This window comes from Gopherus flavomarginatus, chromosome 3 (assembly GCF_025201925.1).
Source record: "Gopherus flavomarginatus isolate rGopFla2 chromosome 3, rGopFla2.mat.asm, whole genome shotgun sequence".
Taxonomy (NCBI): Eukaryota; Metazoa; Chordata; order Testudines; family Testudinidae; genus Gopherus; species Gopherus flavomarginatus.
Window position 1 is genome coordinate 146592327 of NC_066619.1, and position 19887 is coordinate 146612213.

The 19887-nt window shown below is 47.7% G+C and overlaps 1 protein-coding gene across 24 annotated transcripts in view; it reads left to right on the forward strand.

Moving 5' to 3' along the window:
- The window catches only part of ADGRL3 (adhesion G protein-coupled receptor L3), an 814176-nt gene that overhangs the window by 455739 nt on the left and 338550 nt on the right, over positions 1-19887 (forward strand). For all 24 annotated transcript variants that reach the window (XM_050948174.1, XM_050948180.1, XM_050948199.1 and 21 more), the window contains exon 5: positions 17998-18107. In XM_050948174.1, the coding sequence (XP_050804131.1) occupies positions 17998-18107 (110 nt within the window). The remainder of the gene's footprint in view (positions 1-17997; positions 18108-19887) is intronic.

Sequence of the window (19887 nt, forward strand, 5' to 3'; positions counted from 1 at the left end):
CCTCCTAGAATGGCATGCAGCTCATCATTTCTGTGGGATCTGACACGGAGTGACTGTGCTCTCTGGTTCTCTAGTACACTTGCCTCATATTCTAGGCAGGACTGACTCTATTTTTAGATACAACATAAAGGAGGAAATGACCCGAGGGGTCATTCCCATTTTTGTCTTTGTGCCCCCGGCTGACCTCAGCGAAGGTCAGCCGCTCCTGGCTCCTACCCATGACAGCAGCAGACGGTACAGAACGACTGATAACTGTCATCTCATCGCCAATTTACAATGGCACAGCAGACAGTGCAGAACGACTGGTAACCATCTCTGCTACCTTGCAAAGGCAAATGAATGCTGCTGTGTAGCGCTGCAGTACCGCCTCTGTCAGCGTCATCCAGTACACATATGGTGACAGTGACAAAAGGCAAAATGGGCTCAATGGTTGCCATGCTATGGCGTCTGCCATCGCAATCCAGGAAAAAAGGGTGTGAAATGATTGTCTGCCGTTGCTTTCACGGAGGAAGGAATGAGTGACGACATTTACCCAGAATCACCCGTGACACTGTTTTTGCACCATCATGCATTGGGATCTCAACCCAGAATTCCAGTGGGCGGGGGCGACTGCGGGAACTGTGGGATAGCTACGGGATAGCTACCCACAGTGCAACGCTCCAGAAATTGACGCTAGCCTCAGTACATGGGCGCACACCACAGAATTATTGTGCTTTGTGTGGCCGCGTGCATTCGACTTTATACAATCTATTTTACAAAACCGGTTTATGTAAAATTGGAATAATCCTGTAGTGTAGTGTAGGATTTCCACTCCAGGGAAAGGGGTGGGGGCATAATGTCTACCAGAATCTATGGGTTTTGTATAGTCTCTGCCTAGATTTCTGGGCATGTTTTTCAGGCCTTCCATGCTGCAGCATGTCACACCTAACTGACGAAGGAATGCTGTACTGCCTTACTTGCCTTCCTCCCTCTGTTGCTGCTGTCAATTTCGGCCGAAGGGTGCATCAAGGCTGTCTGCTGTCAGGCCAGCTGTACGCTCTGGCCATCAAGCCCTTCCTCCATCACCCCCACAGGAAGTTGGCAGGTTGGATGAGCAGCTGTGGAGATGGATAGGACTGTTCTGGTACCTCTCCCTGTGGGGGAGGGCACTGGTGCTCAGTCAGCTAGTACTGTCTTTACTATGGTGGCAGCTCAATATCCTGAGCCTGGCCCCCGGTTTTCCTGGACCACCTCCAGAATTTAGAATTTAGTTCTGGAGTTTCATTGGTTCTGGAGTTGATCTGCCCCTGGAGGAAGGAGGACAGGACCTGATTTGTCGTCACACTCAGGTCAATGTCTCCTGCTTCCAGGCCCCACAGAGACTTCTTTATAGTGCATGTAGTCCGACATGGAGCACGTTGTCACATGCCTTCCTCCAGCACCTCTGAAAGTGCTGATATCACCATCAGCTCCTTTATCTCCATCTGAGAGGTCTTTCGCGAGACCTTTCTGGGCTGCCAGGCTTTTACTAGAATCTCCTCCGGACCTGGAATCTGGTATCAGCAACTGGGTCCATAGTGGCCACCCATGGAGTAGATCTTCTCGCGGAGCACCTGCTACACAATCCCCAACTTGATGCGCCAGAGGTTGTTACTGGCAGGAGTTACCAGAATCGGAGTCGTCCTGGACAATGACCGCGGAGGCAGGATGGATCCCCTGGCGCGTAGTCTGGGCATGGGACTCTCCACTCTTCGAGCTCCCCAGCGCTTACTTCATAGGGTGGCTAACCTTCTAATAGCAGAAAAATGAACACCCTTATCCCGCCCCTACCCTGTCCCTTCCCTGAGGCCCCACCCCTTCTTTGAGGGGGCCCCCACTCACTCCTTCCCCCCCTCCATTGCTCATGGTCACCCACCCTCACTCACTCTCTCATTTTCAACAGGCTCGCTCAGGGGGGTTGGGAATCCGGAGGGGGTGAGGGCTCCGCTGGGGGTGCAGGCTCTAGGGTGGGGCCTGGGATGAGGAATTTGAGGTGTAGGAGGGGGCTCTGGGCAGGGGATGTTGTTGGGGTGTGGGAGGGTGTATGGGCTCTGGGTTGGGGCTGCAGACACTGGGGTGGGGCTAGAAATGTGGGGTTTGGACTGTGGGAGGGGGCTTCCGGCGGGGCAGGGGAGTTGGGGTGTGGGGGTTTCAGAGCTCTGGCTGGGGGTCTGCGTTCTGATGTGGGGCTGGGGATGAGGGGTTTGGAATGCAGCAGGGGGCTTGGAGTGGGGGCAGCGCATGGAGCCACTTGACCACCTCTGCGCCTGGGAACCACTGGACATATTGCCGCTTCCCGGAAATGAGGGCAGCCTTATCGCCCGTCTCCTGGGTTTACCTCGAGCAAGTTCCTCAGGAAGGTGTTCCCGACCCACCCCTCACCCCGGGCTCTCCTGCCCCGTAAGCCCTGCCAGCCAGCTGCGCAACCTGCAGCCAGTTCGCTTCTGAACCGTGCCAAGGACACATCTGGACACACTCATGCTCAATACTCTCCTCATGTCCCACCAGACACTAAGTGGCAGGACCTGTTGCCACCTATTGAGGGTGAGGAACCCTAGTGGGCCAGCCTGTATTCTGCCGGGGATATTAGTTGGTGGCTCCTTTGTGGAGCTGTGACCACGGGCGTGTACCTGGTGTGGTTCGCCTCTATCCCTGATGCCTATTCCTTTTGCGGCGAGAGGGAGTCCCTGGCACATACCTACCTTGAGTTCCTCAGGCTGCAGCTCCTTTTCCGGATCCTTCTGGGACCCATGTTTGCATTTTTGGCTGCACTTCTCCCCCCACCTTCTGGTATATGCGCACTCCAGCCGCGGCCCCACCAAGCTGTGAGATTTCCTCGTCAGCCTCCTCTCAGTGCTGGCCAAAGCGGCCATCTATAACACCTAGGAGAGGAGGGTGGCGGAGGGGTTCTCTGCAACTGTGGGGCCTCTTTCCGTTCACGTTTCCAGGCAGAGTTTCTCTGGGCGGCATCCACTGTTTCCCTTGACGCGTTTTAGGAGCAGTGGGAGCTGCCCAGGATTCTCCACTCAATTTCCCCTTCAGGTTTCCTACTTTTGACCCTTTGACTTCACACTTGTCTTTGTTATTTTTTCTGTTGTCCCTTGTATTCATTTGAGTCCTGGGCTCAGTGGCCCCTTCCCTTAGGCTGGGGGAGGGGCCTTTAGTTCCCGGAACCCAATAGATCTCTCTGCTGCTGCATATATTTCACAGCCATTTTTTTTTCCTTCTGTGTCTTTTCTGCAGTGATTGTGGCAGTTCAGTTCAGCTGGACAGGCAACCAGTGTGCTTAATGGTTTCGAGTCTAAAATGATTAATTCTGAAAAGCCACACTTTATGATTGATCTTCTATTTTATGCCATCTTTGCATTTCTGTAGTAACAAATATATTGCCTCAAACTTGGTTAACCTCCCACTAATACTGAGCCAATGCTACTTATGTCTTCCTGCAAAGACTTAAAATAAACATTACCTTGAAGAATATCTTTTTTGTTAATGTCTACAAAGTCAATACTGTGTTTCTTCCCCATCCCCACCAAAAGACGACCTTGTCACTTAAAAAGTATAAGCATGTTCGTAAAGAAAAGCCATGCAAATGCAGCCAAGGGAGATAGATGGTGCTTTTTAAAGTCTGAATCAGGGGAAACAAACTGAGTTGAGCCCTGCAGCTAGTTCGGAATCTGACTGAACTGAAGACTGAGGGTGAGGCCTCCTCCAAAGTGAATACGAGTGAGCCCTCGGGTTCACTGCAGCCAGCTGGCACAGTGTGATGTGAGACGGTCCCTGTCTGCACTGGGAGGGGAAGCCGCACCCTCTGCCCCATGGCGCTAGGTACACAGGCTGGAGCAGATCAATGGTGTCCAGAAGCCTGGGTTCCAGCTGGATGTGTGCGTTGGTGTAGGCACTTCAGAACACAGCCAGAGGGCTGCCGCCTGAGGGCCCCCTCACAGGCCGTGCCATAGGGGTGCAACTGGGGCCAGGCCGGTGTGTCAGCACCGGAAGTCTGCAGAGATCTCGGGCCTGGGACAGCCCCAGAAAGCTGTCCGAGCTATACCAGGAGTCACTCCTGCCCCAGGAGCAGACCAGGATTGGGAGGGGGCTGAGGTGGATGTGATGCCCCCTGGGGGCACCCAGGGTCATGAGACATCTCGCCACCACCTTAGTGTGAGGAAGCCTTTTCTGTGCCTGCCATAGGTCAGGTCCCTGACTGCACCGGACACGGGAGCTCAAGCTATCTGCAGGTAAGCAATAGGCATGCCCCGTTTCCTCTGTGCCTCCCCCTGCAGTGCCCAGCCCTCCTCCATGGGCCACACACAGGATTCAGAGATCTGCTGTTCCCAAAGGAGTAGTTATCCCCCTCTCCCCAGCTTATCAGTTATGCCACGGGATCACTGTTCTCCTCAACTCACAGCACTTTGATTTCTTTATGGAGAAAACAAGGATAAGTTTATTCAACAAAAAACAGTGATTCAAATCATAGCAGGTAGGTAGAAGTATTAGTAACAATTGGTTACATGCAGAATAAAATCATAATGCACATTCTATAGGCTAGACTTCACTAACAAGACACGTACCTGGTCTAATGAAGGTTGGCTCAGCCCAAGTTTTTCTCCCAGTGGTTAACAACCAGCCTGGCTGTCACCCTCCGTTCATAAGAGAAGGACGATGGCAGTTTGTTCCCTTGGTGAAGGATACTGGGTGTCTCTCTGCATTCGTATCATACCAGACTAATCCTTTAAATTTAGTCATAAACAGGACAACCCCTACTGTGTCTTTCTTCCTGTAGATGTTGTATTCACTTGTCAACTTTGCATTCTTGATTAGCTAGTGGCTTCATATGCCTAGGCTTGCATTGTAAGATGCACAATACACAATGGCCAGCCAGAGAGAGGTAAGGTCTGCTATGCCCTGCTTGAAGATAACCTGCTTATCCCTTCGGGTGGCCTGTCTTAAGATACAGACTTTAAGAACATAGTTTTCATTATAGGTAAATAACTCCTTAAATATCATCCCTCCATCCATCTCACTATGATTAAGATGACCAGTGTGTATCTATATCTCATTCCAATCCCTTGAGTCATCCAGTCCCTGGTCTCTGTTTGCCTTAATGCATCTCACTGAGTCTGCTTTGCAATCAGTGCCAACAAATCACAGGATTCAGCACATAATCTTATGATTTACAAAGAACTCAATCACGTAGCTGCTGCTCCTCGCGAGCTGGTTTGTTGAGGCTGGTTTAAGCCATGATTCCCCACTCCTTCCTTCTGAAGACTGCAAACACATTTCCATTGCTATGTCACTTTCTATCAGAAGGGACTTTAATCTGCCTCGTGAAACACCACTCAGCCCAAGGGGCTTCAAAGTGGTGGTGTCAGTGGAAAAAGTGAGAGTGAAAGTACTGAAAACAGAGCAGTAACTATGAGTGTTTATTCTATGCCTCCCCCTTTAAAATTGTAATCAGCTGACTTATGACAGGAACATCTGGGTCACTGATATCAGGATTTTCCAATAGCCTTTCTCTTTAAGTTTGTTAGAGTGAACATCTGAGTGGTTTATGCTGGCATAGTGAAAAGAAACTAAACTGCCAAATACAGGATAAGTTTTTGCTACAAATATGAAATGTGCTGGAATCTGTATGGAAAAGAGATGATGCTCTTTGTATCAACAGTGCTGCATACTCTTGTAGTTCTTCTTCGAGTGCTTGCTCATATCCATTCCAGTTAGGTGTGCGCGCGCCGCGTACACGTTCGTTGGAAGATTTTTACCCTAGCAACACTCAGTGGGTCAGCTGGGCGCCCCTGGAGTGGCGCCCCCATGGTGCCGGATATATACCCCTGCCGACCCAACTGCCCCTCAGTTCCTTCTTACCGCCCATGTCGGTCGTTGGAACAGTGGAGCGCGGCTTAGCTGATCTCCACCACCCTCGCTACTCATAGTTTTCTCGAACAGTGGAGCGCGGCTTAGCTGATCTCCACCACCCTCGCTACTCATAGTTTTCTCGTTGTTATTGTGTATATAGTTCAAATTTCTATACTTGCAGTTAGTTTATTGTTTTCTTTAACATAGTTAGTGTATATAGTTAAGAGGAGTTCGGGGATTAGCCCCTTCCCCTCACCCGGTGCCGAGGCCCATGCCAGGTTCACCGGGTTTCAAACTGTGCTCGGCCTGTCACAAGCCGATACGTACAGGAGATCTTCACAACCCCTGCCTTAAGTGCCTCGGGGAATCCCACCTCGCAGATAAGTGCTGCATTTGCAAGGCCTTCAAGCCATGGACCAAAAAGGAGCGACACTTTCATCTCAGCTCCTGATGGAGGCAGCTCTTACTCCTCCACCCTCGGCACCGAGCGCCGGACAGTCCGCACTGGGGAGAAGTGCATCTTCGGCACTGGAGTGCACCAGTACCACTAAGGCCCCTCGGCACCAACCGTCACCAGCCCAGATGTCTGCTCGGCGCTGCTCCCACTCCCCGCGGGTTAAAAAAACATAAGACTCTTGCGGCTTCCAGGTCCACGCCGCAGTCAGAGCACCTGCCTAAGTTGGACTGCCCGGCATTGACAACTGCCGTGACACCGACAACTTCAGCACCGTCGATTCCGTTCCCTCAAGAGCCGTCGAGTCCGGTGCCTGACAGCTCCCCGGCACGCGCCGTGGCTGAGCTTACTATTCCCTCCATGCCGGAGACTTTCTCTTTGGCAAGGGAACTGATAGCACTGACGGAGTCTGCGCTGCCTCAACCCCCGGCACTGCCGGTGCGGGTTATACGGTCCATAGGCAAGCCTGCCCTACTGAGACCATCCTCCATTGGCACCGCTGAGAGGCACCGATCATGATCGCGGTCCCACCGGCGTTCTTGGTCCCATCGCCGATCCCGGTCCTGACGCCGCTCACAGTCCCGGTACCGTGGCACCGTTCAGGATCCCGTTCGCCGGCCTGGTACTCTCGGTACCGATCAAGCTCACGGCACCGCTCACGGCACCACATCTCTCACAGCTGCTCCCGGCTTCGAACTTAGAGGTCCCGGTTGACCTCCCGGCACCGTTCCGGTCACAGGTCCCGGTCTCGTTCCCGGTACCCATATAGCGCCCAGTACCGCGCTCCGCTGCAGCGTACAGACAGACTACCCAGGGATGGAGACCATTCTCATGGGTTTTCAGCTCCTCCTTGGCCGTCTCGCCATGCATCTATATCATCCCATGCAGACAGTGCTTCCTATGCACAGGACCGTGACTTAGATGTCCCCAGCCGTGTCTTCCAAGAGACCCAGGCTCAAGACCAAGGACCTCATCAGCGGTCCTTCTGGATGCCTTGGGCATATCACCAAGCCCAAGGTGGACCTCCAGTGCCATCATGCTCCGTACCATCGGAGCACCGGGTGCCGGAGGCTACTGTTAGCTGCCCCCTTCCTGCGGGTATGGGGGACGCTCCTATTCAGGCACCAGACCCTCAGGTCCCACCGGAGCCGGACGTCACCCAAGTCCACGAGACAACGGAGGACCCGATTTGTCCCTGGCCTTTCCTCTTCCTCTTCTCCAGGTGAAGCGGTGGCGGGGACATCCTCCTCAGGCCCTCCTCCAATTGACCTAAGGTCACATCAAGACCTCCTGAAACGGGTGACCCTGAATATAAACCTCCAGGTGGAGGAGGTTCCGGAGATAGAGGACCCACTGGTAGATATTTTGTCGGCTGACACTCCCACAAGGGTGGCCTTACCATTTATTCGGACGATCCAAGTGAAGGCTGATACCATCTGACAGTCTCCAGCATCTATTCTGCCCATGGCTAGGGGAGTTAAGAGGAAGTACATGGTGCCCTCTAAGGGGTACGAGTACCTGTACGTACACCCTCCTCCCTGCTCCCTCGTCGTCCAATCAGTTAACGAAAGGGAGCGCCATGGCCAGCACACCCCCGCCCCAAAAGCAAAGGAGGCTAGACGCATGGATTTATTGGGACGTAAAATCTACTCTGCGGGGGGCCTCCAACTCAGGATGGCAAACCAACAAGCCCTGCTTAGCCGCTATAACTATAACACCTGGGCAGCGGTTGAGAAATTCACAGAGCTAGTCCCCCAAGACTCGCACCAAGAGTTTGCGGCCCTTTTGGAGGAAGGAAAGAAGGTGGCGAGAACTTCTCTCCAGGCCTCGTTAGACGCAGCCGACTCCGCGGCCAGAACTCTGGCTTCAGGAATTGCCATGAGGCGAATATCGTGGCTTCAGGTGTCAGGCCTTTCATCTGAATTGCAGCGTACGATACAGGACTTGCCCTTCGAAGGTCAGGGCCTATTTTCGGAAAAGACTGACCCTAGGCTGCAGAGTCTGAAGGACAATAGGGTGATCATGCGCTCGCTCAGGATGCACACACCGCAGACTCAGCGCAGACCCTTCCAGCCCCAGCCTCAGCGCCCTTACCCCCGTCTAGACAGCGGCAGGACTTCAGCAGGAGGCGTGGCTGAGGCAATCGTAGACGGCAATCTGGACCCCAAGGGGGTCAGAATCATGGCCCCGCCAAACCACCCGTGGGACCTAAACCAAACTTTTGAAGGCGCGCCCAAGGGCAACGTATCAGTTGTTCAACAGGATCCTTTCCCTCCCTTTTGCAAACGCCTCTCCTTTCGTATAGCCCACTCGATAGACCTGGTAGTGTCCTTTCTCCCAGGAGTTCGGAACACTCTGGCGGATCAACTCAGCAGATCCTTCTGCTCTCACGAGTGGTCAATCCGTCCGGACGTTATTCATTCTGTTTTCCGGAAGTGGGGTTTTCCCCGCATAGACCTCTTCGCTTCCCGTGAGAACAGGAAATGCCAGATGTTCTGCTCCTTCCAAGGTCTCTCCCCGGGCTCGATCTCGGACACTTTCCTGATACCGTGGACGAGCCAACTCCTTTACACCTTTCCACCATTCCCGCTCGTTCACAGGGTCCTGCTAAAGCTCCACAGGGACGGAGCTCGCTTGATCATGATCGCCCCAGCGTGGCCCAGGCAGCACTAGTACACCATGTTGCTCGACCTGTCGATAGCCAGCCCAATTACCCTGCCTCTTCACCCAGACCTCATAACTCAGGACCACAGCAGACTTCTCCACCCAGACCTGCAGTCCCTTCACCTCACGGCATGGCTCCTGCGTGGTTGAACCAGTCAGAGTTACGCTGCTCTGCCTCAGTACAACAAATACTCCTGGATAGCAGGAAACCTTCCACTCGGTCTACGTATCTGGCCAAATGGAAGCGTTTTTCCTGCTGGTGCGAACCGCAAAATGTTTCTCCCACCAAGGTCTCAATCCCCACCATCCTGGACTACCTCTGGTCTCTCAAACAGCAGGGCCTAGCGGTATCATCATTGAGGGTGCACTTGGCGGCCATTTCTACCTTCCACCCAGGGGAGAGTGGTCACTCCGTGTTTTCACACCCTATGGTTTCCAGGTTCCTCAAGGGCTTGGAGCGCTTATACCCCCAAGTATGCTGCCCAGCCCCTACCTGGGACTTCAACCTGGTTTTAACCAGACTTATGTCTCCCCTATTCGAGCTGTTAGCAACTTGCTCGCTGCTATACCTGTCCTGGAAGACAGTTTTCCTCGTAGCCATTACATCAGACAGATAAGTGTCCGAGCTTCGGGCGCTCATGGTGGACCCACCATATACTGTATTTCACAAGGACAAGGTGCAGTTGCGACCACACCCGGCGTTCCACCCTAAAGTGGTATCAGCCTTCCATATCAATCAGGACATCTTCCTTCCGGTCTTCTTCCCGAAGCCACACTCATCACGACGGGAGCAACAATTGCACTCCCTAGATGTCCGTAGGGTGCTCGCATTTTATATTGAACGGACAAAACCCTTTCATAAATCGCCCCAACTCTTCATCGCAGTAGCAGACCGAATGAAGGGCCTACCTGTCTCCTCCCAGAGGATCTCCTCTTGGATGATGGCATGCATCCGCACTTGTTATGACTTGGCTCATGTTCCCTCGAGCCATCTCACTGCACATTCTACCAGGGCTCAGGCTTCATCTGCTGCCTTCCTGGCTCATGTACCAATCCAGGAAATATGTTGCGCAGCTACCTGGTCCTCGGTCCACACCTTTGCTTCGCATTATGCTCTGGTTCAACAGTCAAGAGATGATGCAGCCTTTGGCTCAGCCGTTTTGCATTCTGCCACATCTCACTCCGACCCCACCACCTAGGTAAGGCTTGGGAATCACCTAACTGGAATGGATATGAGCAAGCACTCAAAGAAGAAAAGACGGTTACTCACCTTTGTAACCGTTGTTCTTCGAGATGTGTTGCTCATATCCATTCCAGACCCACCCTCCTTCCCCACTGTCAGAGTAGCCGGCAAGAAGGAACTGAGAGGTGGTTGGGTCGGCAGGGGTATATATCCGGCGCCATGGTGGCACCACTCCAGGGGGCGCCCAGCCGACCCACCGAGTGTTGCTAGGATAAAAATCTTCCAACGAATGTGCACGCAGCGCGTGCACACCTAACTGGAGTGGATATGAGCAACAGATTTCGAAGAACAACAGTTACAAAGGTGAGTAACTGTCTTTTTTTTATCATGAGCCTCTCAACAATGGGTCGCTCCCTCTCCACCCAACCCTCCAGCTCCTGGAGTCTTGTGATTCATGATAATTTCAACATTTTATTTTTAAAGTAAGTTTCTAGCTCTGATGGTTGTAGAGAAAAACTTCAAAATGTGGCCCCTCAAGGCTCCAAAAATCCTCACACAGAACACAAATAAAGAGAATGCAGAATGTATCTTTTAAAAAAAAACAACCAACCCACAGCTCATGATTTTTAAGCCAATATCATGACTATTTGGGGTGTGAATCCTCATTTTTGAATGCCTGGGATTGGCAAAAACTGAATCAACTAATGTTGATTCACAAATCAACTTCTTCACTGCAAAGAAGCTGGGCTATGCAAGGAGGAAAGGTTGCAGGAATTGGTGCTGGGAGTGGGCAGACCCATGTTGGGTTGGTGCAAGGCTAATGGGGTATCCAGCATTTCTCCCTTGGCCTGTGGAGATGACTTTACCTACCAAGGTCCTGCCCACAGCAAGGATGGGAGTTGCCTCCAATGAGATGCCCTGCCAAAACAGAAGGAGTACCTAGGCTGTGGAGCTGTTATGGAAATGCAGCGTCTCAGTACAGGTGGCCCTGTCCTCCTGTTTATCACTTTGGAATTTGCAGCTCCTTTTGCAGCAGGCTGAGGTGTAGAGCAGACCCTACTCCCATGGACTGATATGGGAGAAATTCTGCAAAGAAAATCTCTCTGTAGTCCTGTTCTATGTTACTGTGGAGAGGGGAGATCCCACCCTCTACCCTGAGAGGCTCCTCCCTCTGAGGTCAGGGAGAGTTATGCGCAAGTATCTGAGAGAAGCTTGTGGCCCTTCAATTCTATTAGGGTCTGATTAAATAACCCTGAATAAATAGTGGTAGAAGTCTAAATACTAAGATGGGTGAACCTGAGTGCCTCGTATTAAATGAGGATATTGATAGAAAGGCATTACAGAAACTTGGTGGAATGAGGATAATCAATGGGACCCAGTAATAACAGGGAACAAAATATATTGGAAGGACAGAACAGGTCGTGCTGGTGGGGAAATGGCACTGTGTGTGAAAGAAAGTGTAGAATCAAATGAACCAAACTTTACCATAGAATCTCTATGGATAGTAATTCCATGATTTAATAATAAGAACATAGCAGTAGGGATATATTACCGACCACCTTACCAGGATGGTGAAAGTGACTTGGAAATGCTCAGGGAGATTAGAGAGGCTATAAATTTTTTTAAAAAATTAATAATAATTGGGGATTTCAGCTATCCTCATATTGATTGGGTACATGTCACCTCAGGATGGGATGCAGAGATAAAGTTTCTGGACACCTTAAATGACTGCTTCTTGGAGCAGCTTGTACTGGAACCCACAAGAGGAGAGGCAGTTTTTTATTTAGTCCTAAGTGAAGCGAAGGACCTGGTCCAAGAATTGAATATAGCTCAATTGCTTGGTAATAGTGACCGTAACATAACAAAATTTCACGTCTCTGTGGAGGGAGGAGGGGACACCAAACAAATCCACCATTGTAGCATTTAATTTCAGAAAGGGGTGGTACACAAACATGAGGAAGTTAGTTAAAGAGATATTAAAAGGCCAAACGTGAAATCCTTGCAAGCTGCATGGAAACTTTTTAAAGACATTATAATAGAGACTCAATTTAAATGTATACGCCAAATTAAAAAAAACTAACAGTAAGAGAACCAAAAAAGTGCCACCGTGGCTAAACAATGAAGTAAAAAAGCAGTTAGAAGCAAAAAGGCATCCTTTAGAACGTGGAAGTTAAATCCTATTGAAGAAAATAGAAAGGAGCATAAACTCTGGCAAGTGAAGTGTAAAAATATAATTAGGAAGACCAAAAAAGAATTTGAAGACCAGCTAATCAAAGACTCAAAAAGTAACTGAAAAAAAAAGTAAGCAGATCAGAAGCATGAAACCTGCTAAACAACCAGGGAGGGGTTGAAAGGGAGCGCTGGATGATTGAGATGCTAAAGGAGCTCTCAAGGAAGAAAAGGCCATTGCAGAGAAACTAAATGAATTCTTTGCATCAGTCACTGAGGCTGAGGATGTGAGGGAGATTCCCAAACCCGAGCCACCTTTGTAGGTGACAAATCTGAGGAACTGTCCCAGATTGAGATTTCATTTGAGGAGGTTTTGGAACAAATTGATAAATTAAACAGTAATAAGTCACCAGGACCAGATGGTATTCGCCCGAGAGTTCCGAAGGAACTCAAATGTGAAATTGAAGAACTGCTAACTGTGGCATGTAACCTATCATTTAAATCAGCTTATGTACCAAATGACTGGAGGATAGCTAATGTGCCACCAATTTTTTAATGGCCGGTAAGCCTAACTTCAGTACCATGCAGACTGGTTGAAACTATAGCAAAGAACAGAATTATCAGACACAAACACAATTTGTTGGGGAAGAATCAACATGGTTTTTGTAAAGGGAAATCAGGTCTCACCAAGGGTGATCCAGTGGATATACTGTAATTAGATTCTCAGAAAGTTTTTGATGAGATCCCTCACCAAAGGCTCTTAAGCAAAGTAAGCTGTCATGGGATAAGAAGGAAGGTTCTCTTCTGGATCAGTAACTTGTTAAAAGATAGGAAACAATGGATAGGAATAAATGGTCAGTTTTCAGAATGGAGAGAGGTAAATAGCGGTGTCCCCCGGGGGCCTGTACTGGGACAAGTACTGTTCAACGTATTCATAAATGATCTGGAAAAGGGGGTACACAGTGAAGTGGCAAAATTTGCAGATGATACAAAACTACTCAAGATAGTTAAGTCCAAAGCAGACTGCAAAGATTTACAAAGGGACCTCACAAAACTGGGTGACTGAGGAACAAAGTGGCAGATGAAACTCAATGTTGATAAATGCCAAGTAATGCACATTGGAAAACATAATCCCAACTATTCAATACTATATCAATAGGCAGAAGGTTTAAAACAAACAAAAGGAAGTACTTCTTCACACAGTGCACAATCAACCTGTGGAACTCCTTGCCAGAGGACGTTATGAAGGCCAAGACTATAACACGGTTAAAAGAAGAACTAGAGAAGTTCATGGAGGATCGGTCCACCAGTGACTATTAGCTAGGATGGGCAGGGATGCAACCCCATGCTCTGAAGTGCCCCTAGCCTCTGTTTGCCAGAAGCTGGGAATGGGTGATAGCGGGATAGGTCACTTGATGATTACCTATTGGCTCATTCCCTTTGAAGCACCTGATGACGGAACATGGAGTAACGGTCCCAAGTTGCAGTGAGGGAGGTTTAGGTAGGATATTAGGAAAAACTTTTTCACTAGGAGGGTGGTGAAGCACTGGAATGGGTTACCTAGGGAGGTGGTGGAATGTCCTTCCTTAGAGGTTTTTTAAGGTCAGGCTTGACAAGGCCCTGGCTGGGATGATTTAGTTGGGAATTGGTCCTGCTTTGAGCAGGGGGTTGGACTAGATGACCTCCTGAGGTCCCTTCCAACCCTGATATTCTATGATTCTATGATTGATGCTGGGCTAGATGGACAATTGGTCTGACCCAGTATGGCTGTTCTTATGTTCTTAGTTTGGTGGGTGACCCAGTGCTCCCAACCAACCTTTGCACTTTGGGAACTAACTAGTAGTTATTGCTGGTAATTTATAAGCTACTGTCACACCCCTCCCTCCCTTAATGCTTGATCTTTTTTGTCTGTTTGGGGGTGTAGAGGTGCGGACTCACCCCTGCGGCACCTCCTGCTGGTATATTCTAGGAATTAGCTCATTCCAGCTCCGGAGCGCCCTCTGCAGGCCGGTGATCCGCCTGTCCTCTGGCCCCCGTGTCCCTCCCTGGACCCGATGCCCTATTAGCTGGGACGCTGCCCCCCCACAGTAACCCCTTGTCTCAGGGTCTCCCCTCCCCGGGAAACCCCCACCCACTGTCCCCACCTCGCCTCAGTATACAGCTACTGCCAGTCATTGTCTAGCCCCACACCCTGGGGCAGACTGCAGTATCAGCCAACTCATCTCTGGCAAGGTTGGGTTTGGACCTGCTGCCTTTGCGAACCTCTGGGCTGCTCTCTGCAACCCCCAGTACCTGTTAGCCCAATGCTAGGCCACAGCCTGGGGCTTTCCAGGCTGGAGCTCCCCAGCTCCTCTGCCTTTCCCCAGCCCTGCTTCACCCAGGTACCCTGTCTCCAGCTCCCTGCCACCCAGGCCCTTCTCCCTCTACAAACAGAGAGAGACTGACCAGGCTCCTGGCTCACTGCCTCTTTATATAGGCCAGCTGTGGCCTGATTGGGGCATGGCCCACAACTGAGCCTACTTCCCCCAATCTACCCAGGTTTCTTGCCCCAGCCACAGCCCTGTTCCTGGCTGTTTTAAGCCCTTCAGGGCAGGAGCGGGTGTCCACCCCGCTACAGGTGGTGTCCTCTCCCCCCGCCCCCCGAACTCAGTTGGGTTTTGACGTCCTGTAGATCCTCCTCTTAGGCTGAGGGGGGATCCTTTAGGAGTGGGCGGGCTGCCCGCCCACTTCCCGGAACCCAGTAGATACAAGTGGTGTCCCAGATCGCACACTGTTCTGGAAGAGAGTGAAAGATGTACGTTTGAATTCAGGACCTACACTGATAATATGTGTTTGGAAAGTTGCTGTGTCCAGGATTGCCAACTCTTGCGATTTTATTGCAATTCCCACAATATTTATATGTGTGTGGGGGGAAGTGTTGGTGGTGGTTTGTTTTTGTTTTTTTTAAAGCATCAGCACCTTGGTTCATTTGCTAACATGAGAAGCTGAGCTTTCACTTACAAAACAAAGCAAAAGCAAATTTCTTGCTGGCATGGTTGCAGAGAAAAACTTTAAAATATGAAGCGAGTGCATCCCTCAAGGCTACAGAAATAAGACAGTAAATAAAAAGACCTCACAATTAATTTATTTGTTTACATTTCATGATTTTGAAGCCCACCTCATGATTTTTTTTTGAGCCTGACTCATGATTTCGAAGCATACCTTTTAGATGCATTATTGTTATTCGATGTAACGTGGCGGGGACTGTCCATGAAGCCATAGACACTATGGATTAGTCCAACACTATTGCATTTTGAAAGGCACATTGAGCTCAATAAAAGCTTTTTGTTGGAAGTGAAATTTTGGATTATGTTCAAAGTCTTTGCTTGGAAGCCTGCCTGCACACACTGTCCTAACTATCTATATATCCTTGCCAAGCCACCTGTCTCACAGTAGCAAGGGTGAGGACATCAAAATTAGCCCTCAAGTTAATACATTTATTCCTCCATTTATATAATAAAAGTTGTTTCTTATCTGTGGCAACCATCAGCTGGCATAAGTCTCAATCGGCAAACGTTAGAACATTCCAGCCCTCTGGATTATCTGTTATGCTGCTAAATTGTCTGATGAGTAGGGTTTTATTAATCTTTCTGTATTTTTTTTTTAAATATTGAGCTTAAGGCACTCACTAATGAATCCGTTTTAATTTATGGGCTAAAATAAAATCCTCATTAAGGCTGACAAACTGTAGCCTCAGGTAAACACAAAACATTTCCACTCCAGAGCGAAATGAGTTCTACTCTGGATGCTGGTGCTTTTGCCAATAGAAAGGTGGGGTCAGAGGTCCAATGTCATATCAGAGGAAGAAGCATTTTATTGAAAGTAACTGCCATGCTCTATCCCCAAGGAATTCTGTATCCAGTATGGAAAGGAATGAAAATGAAGGAGGATATTGTCATTTTCCCCCCTGAACAAACACTTCAGGAGTTTTCTGTTTAGAACCACTGTTTGCTAAATGAGTCTGTATCCGAAACACATTAATAAAATATTCCAATAGGAACATTCTCAGTTCAAATGTATACTTTGAACTCTGGATGCACATACAAATTTTTCAGTAAAACTAAGGGGAGTCAAGCATGTGTGTCAAATAGAGGCCATATTTCTGCACTCAATAGTGCAACCATTTATACATGCAAATAACTTCACTTACATGATTAGCCCTGCTAACATCAAAGAGATTATTTGCCTGAGTAATGTAGCTATTGCCTCAATGTGTCTGTAGAATTGGCTCTCCAGCGAAAACAAACTTACTTTTGGAAATATGTAATATCTGAGTCACGTGCATTGCAGCTCTATATGACAAATATAAATGTACCGTGCATTTGGGTGTAAAATACCATTCTTTAGGCATTAGAGCAGAACAGCGCTGTTCTTTAGACAGTTTACTTGATGACTAATTGTTTCTTTCCTGTTTGTCACTGTTTCCAGTCACCTTTTTGAATTATACGTCATTATTCTATAGAATGGTGTTTAAAGGGGCACTGTTGATACGAATATCATATTCTTGTTCATTTGAAAGTATGTGTTTAGTTACAACTAATACTAAATCTGACATATGTTGATATACTCTTTGCACTTTGTCTTGAACAGTGCAACTTAAAGTTACATTAGATTTCTGTTCTCATTCATTTTAGCACAATGCAGTTTAGATTTCCAACATTGACAGAGTGGTTTTAAAAAATACTACTCCTGTTTCCATTGAAATAAAAACAACATTAAAACATTTACAAGCAAAGAAAAGCCACAAAATTTTGGGTTTAAACTACGTCAGCATTTTTCAATTAATGGGTGCAATAATTTATAATCAAGTCACTGACACAGTTAATGCAGTTAACTTTGTTTGTTTAGATTTTAAAGGTTGATTATTGTCTTACTGACTATGGATAATCTAGTTCCAAATGTTGGGCACAGTTGTGCAACTTTTAATCCTGCTAGTCATCCTTGAAAGGGTTGTGGAATTAGGTCTCTTGTCTTTTGAACAAGTGTCTCCATAGTGACATATCTGTGACCATTTAGTATAATTTAAGGTCCTGATCCCACAATCACTAAAAGATGTGCAAAAGTGTCTGCAGGATTAGGGCCTAAATAAATTCATCTGTCAAGGCTCATATTTTTATCAATAATCTCATGGATTTCAATGGGAGCCCCTTCGGGTATGAGAGTCTGATTGCGTAGGTCCCGTTGTAGGTTCAGGATCTCAATGGATATTTCAGCTGCATGCTACATGCTTTAAATTTGCTGCTGATGTCCTGGGTACACTGAATGGATGCACTTCAGATATTCTCTTGTATAACTGTCATACAAAAAACAATAAAAAGTAAGTCAATTCTTAAAAAAAGAAATCCCAAACAACTTAAAACTATTAGCTCTCAGTAGCTTAGATGGAACTAAAATTATAAATAATGGGTAAAAAAGCAGTTGAGTGACATAAGAGCCTATGCCCCATTTTCAAAAGTGACGTACTCCCACACTCCACTGAAAGTCAGTGAGACTGAGGCAGAGAAATCACGTTTGAAAATGGGACTTAGATGCCTAAGTAACTTGGACACTTATGAACATTTTACGCAACATCTTCTCCATCTGTATTTTGATTGTCATTCTCTTTGCCTTTCAGATGCAGTAATCGTACACAGTGTGCAGTGGTAGCGGGCCCTGATGTGTTTCCAGACCCTTGCCCGGGAACGTACAAATACCTGGAAGTGCAGTATGAATGTGTCCCGTACAGTATGTATATTAATATATTTTCACTTCTCATTGATAGAGATCTCATTTTGCTTGCAGATTAGGCCTTGAACCCATGGGGAGGGGTGGGTAAACAAACCACCACTCAATGACAAAATTGGCAAAAGTGTACACACCACACCCGATTCAGTTGATGAGGGTTTGAAAATCTCACTCATTGTGTGATGGATGCTCCTGTTAAATGAAACACTACTATTAATTAGGGTGGGGTTTTTTTATTGCTCGCTATACAGTTTTCTGATTGTAATTTGTATATCAACGTTTTTTTAAGACTGATCTATGATATTTTAATTAGTTCCATTTTATCGTTACCTTTTAAGTCCCATATTACATCTCCTCGCAGGGACAAGCAAATAGGAAGCTAATTGATGAGAGCATAATATTGATGGTAGGAATTATGAAACTGTAAGTTTCTGAAATGATTAAGGGAAGTTACGTGCAGGCCCTGAAAGCCTTAATTTTTTTCTAGGTTTAGAAAAACTTTCATCTGTAGTTGTAGTGTTATATTTTTAATAGAGCAAAATCAGCATTACCAAAAAGTAAAGCATGCTTCAGAATTTGCTTTTCGTAGCAGCAGGACGCATTAACAATTCTGCTATCGAAAAAATTGTATATCGCAAAGAGGTATATAAATATTCAGTTAGCAATACTAAAGAATAAAGTCATGCAAAACTAAATCATTTCTGGGTTTCTTACCCTGGATTTCTTAAAGCTTTCAAATCGTGCACCTCGGGGAACAAATTAGGGAAAACTAAAATCACCCCTGGTCTTCCCTAATTAATTTAATATGTATGGGATCGAGTAGTGAGAGCCAGCCAGAAAACATTTCATTCTTCTGAAGCACGGCACTTGACCCGTGGAAGAAGATAGCTGGGATCATAAACAAATAGGCTCGTGCTTGGATGTCAAGCCACCAGAGCAGGAATGTGTCTTGAAAGTGACAAACATGATCTCCTCAGGGAAAGTTATGAGCTTCCTTGCTCATGTTTACAGTTCCTCAAACTGTACACACCTCTCACCGAGAAACTGGCTGCCCATCTGCTGTGGGGACTGAAAGGGTTGAAAGGTGATATGGCTGTCGAGAAATGGCTGGGAACTGAAAAGTGAGGGATGCAAGAAAACAAAAGCACTCACTGCCCTTGTCCCTGAACAAAAGTGACGTACGCCGCCAAGGGACCCTTAGTCTGTCTCAGCCAATTGGAGAAAACAGGGCTCAACATTAGGACTATGTCCATGTCTCAGTATTAAAAACAAAAACCATGAAGCTTCTAGATGCAACAACTGATGTCTTACATTGGGGCTGATTCAAAACCCATTGAAAGCAATGAAAAGATGGACATCAGTGTGCTTTGGATGTGACCCATAGAGCTTTATACAAAATTACTAGTTTGCAGGTGACCTACTAGCAAGACCGTGTTTCATTTCATTACCAAAAAAAAAAAAAAAAGATATGTGGTGGGGGAGAGTGTGGGGGGAGGAGGGAGGAGGTTGTACTTACCATAAGTCGTATTTCTTACGATTTGCAATTTACATGGCATGTATTATTTCCTCCTGAGATCATTCTGGTAAAGAACTAGTCATTACCAATAGCCTTTGTTGCATAGAAAACAAAGGAGAATAGTGGTGCATTGTGAGGAAGGTAATATGTGAATATTATGCCCTGAGGTGCTAATCGGTCTTATGTGCAAGATGTAAAATAACTCTTGTGGTAGGCTGCTCAGTACCAAATGTACAGTAGGGATTGAATGTTTTTAATGATCCA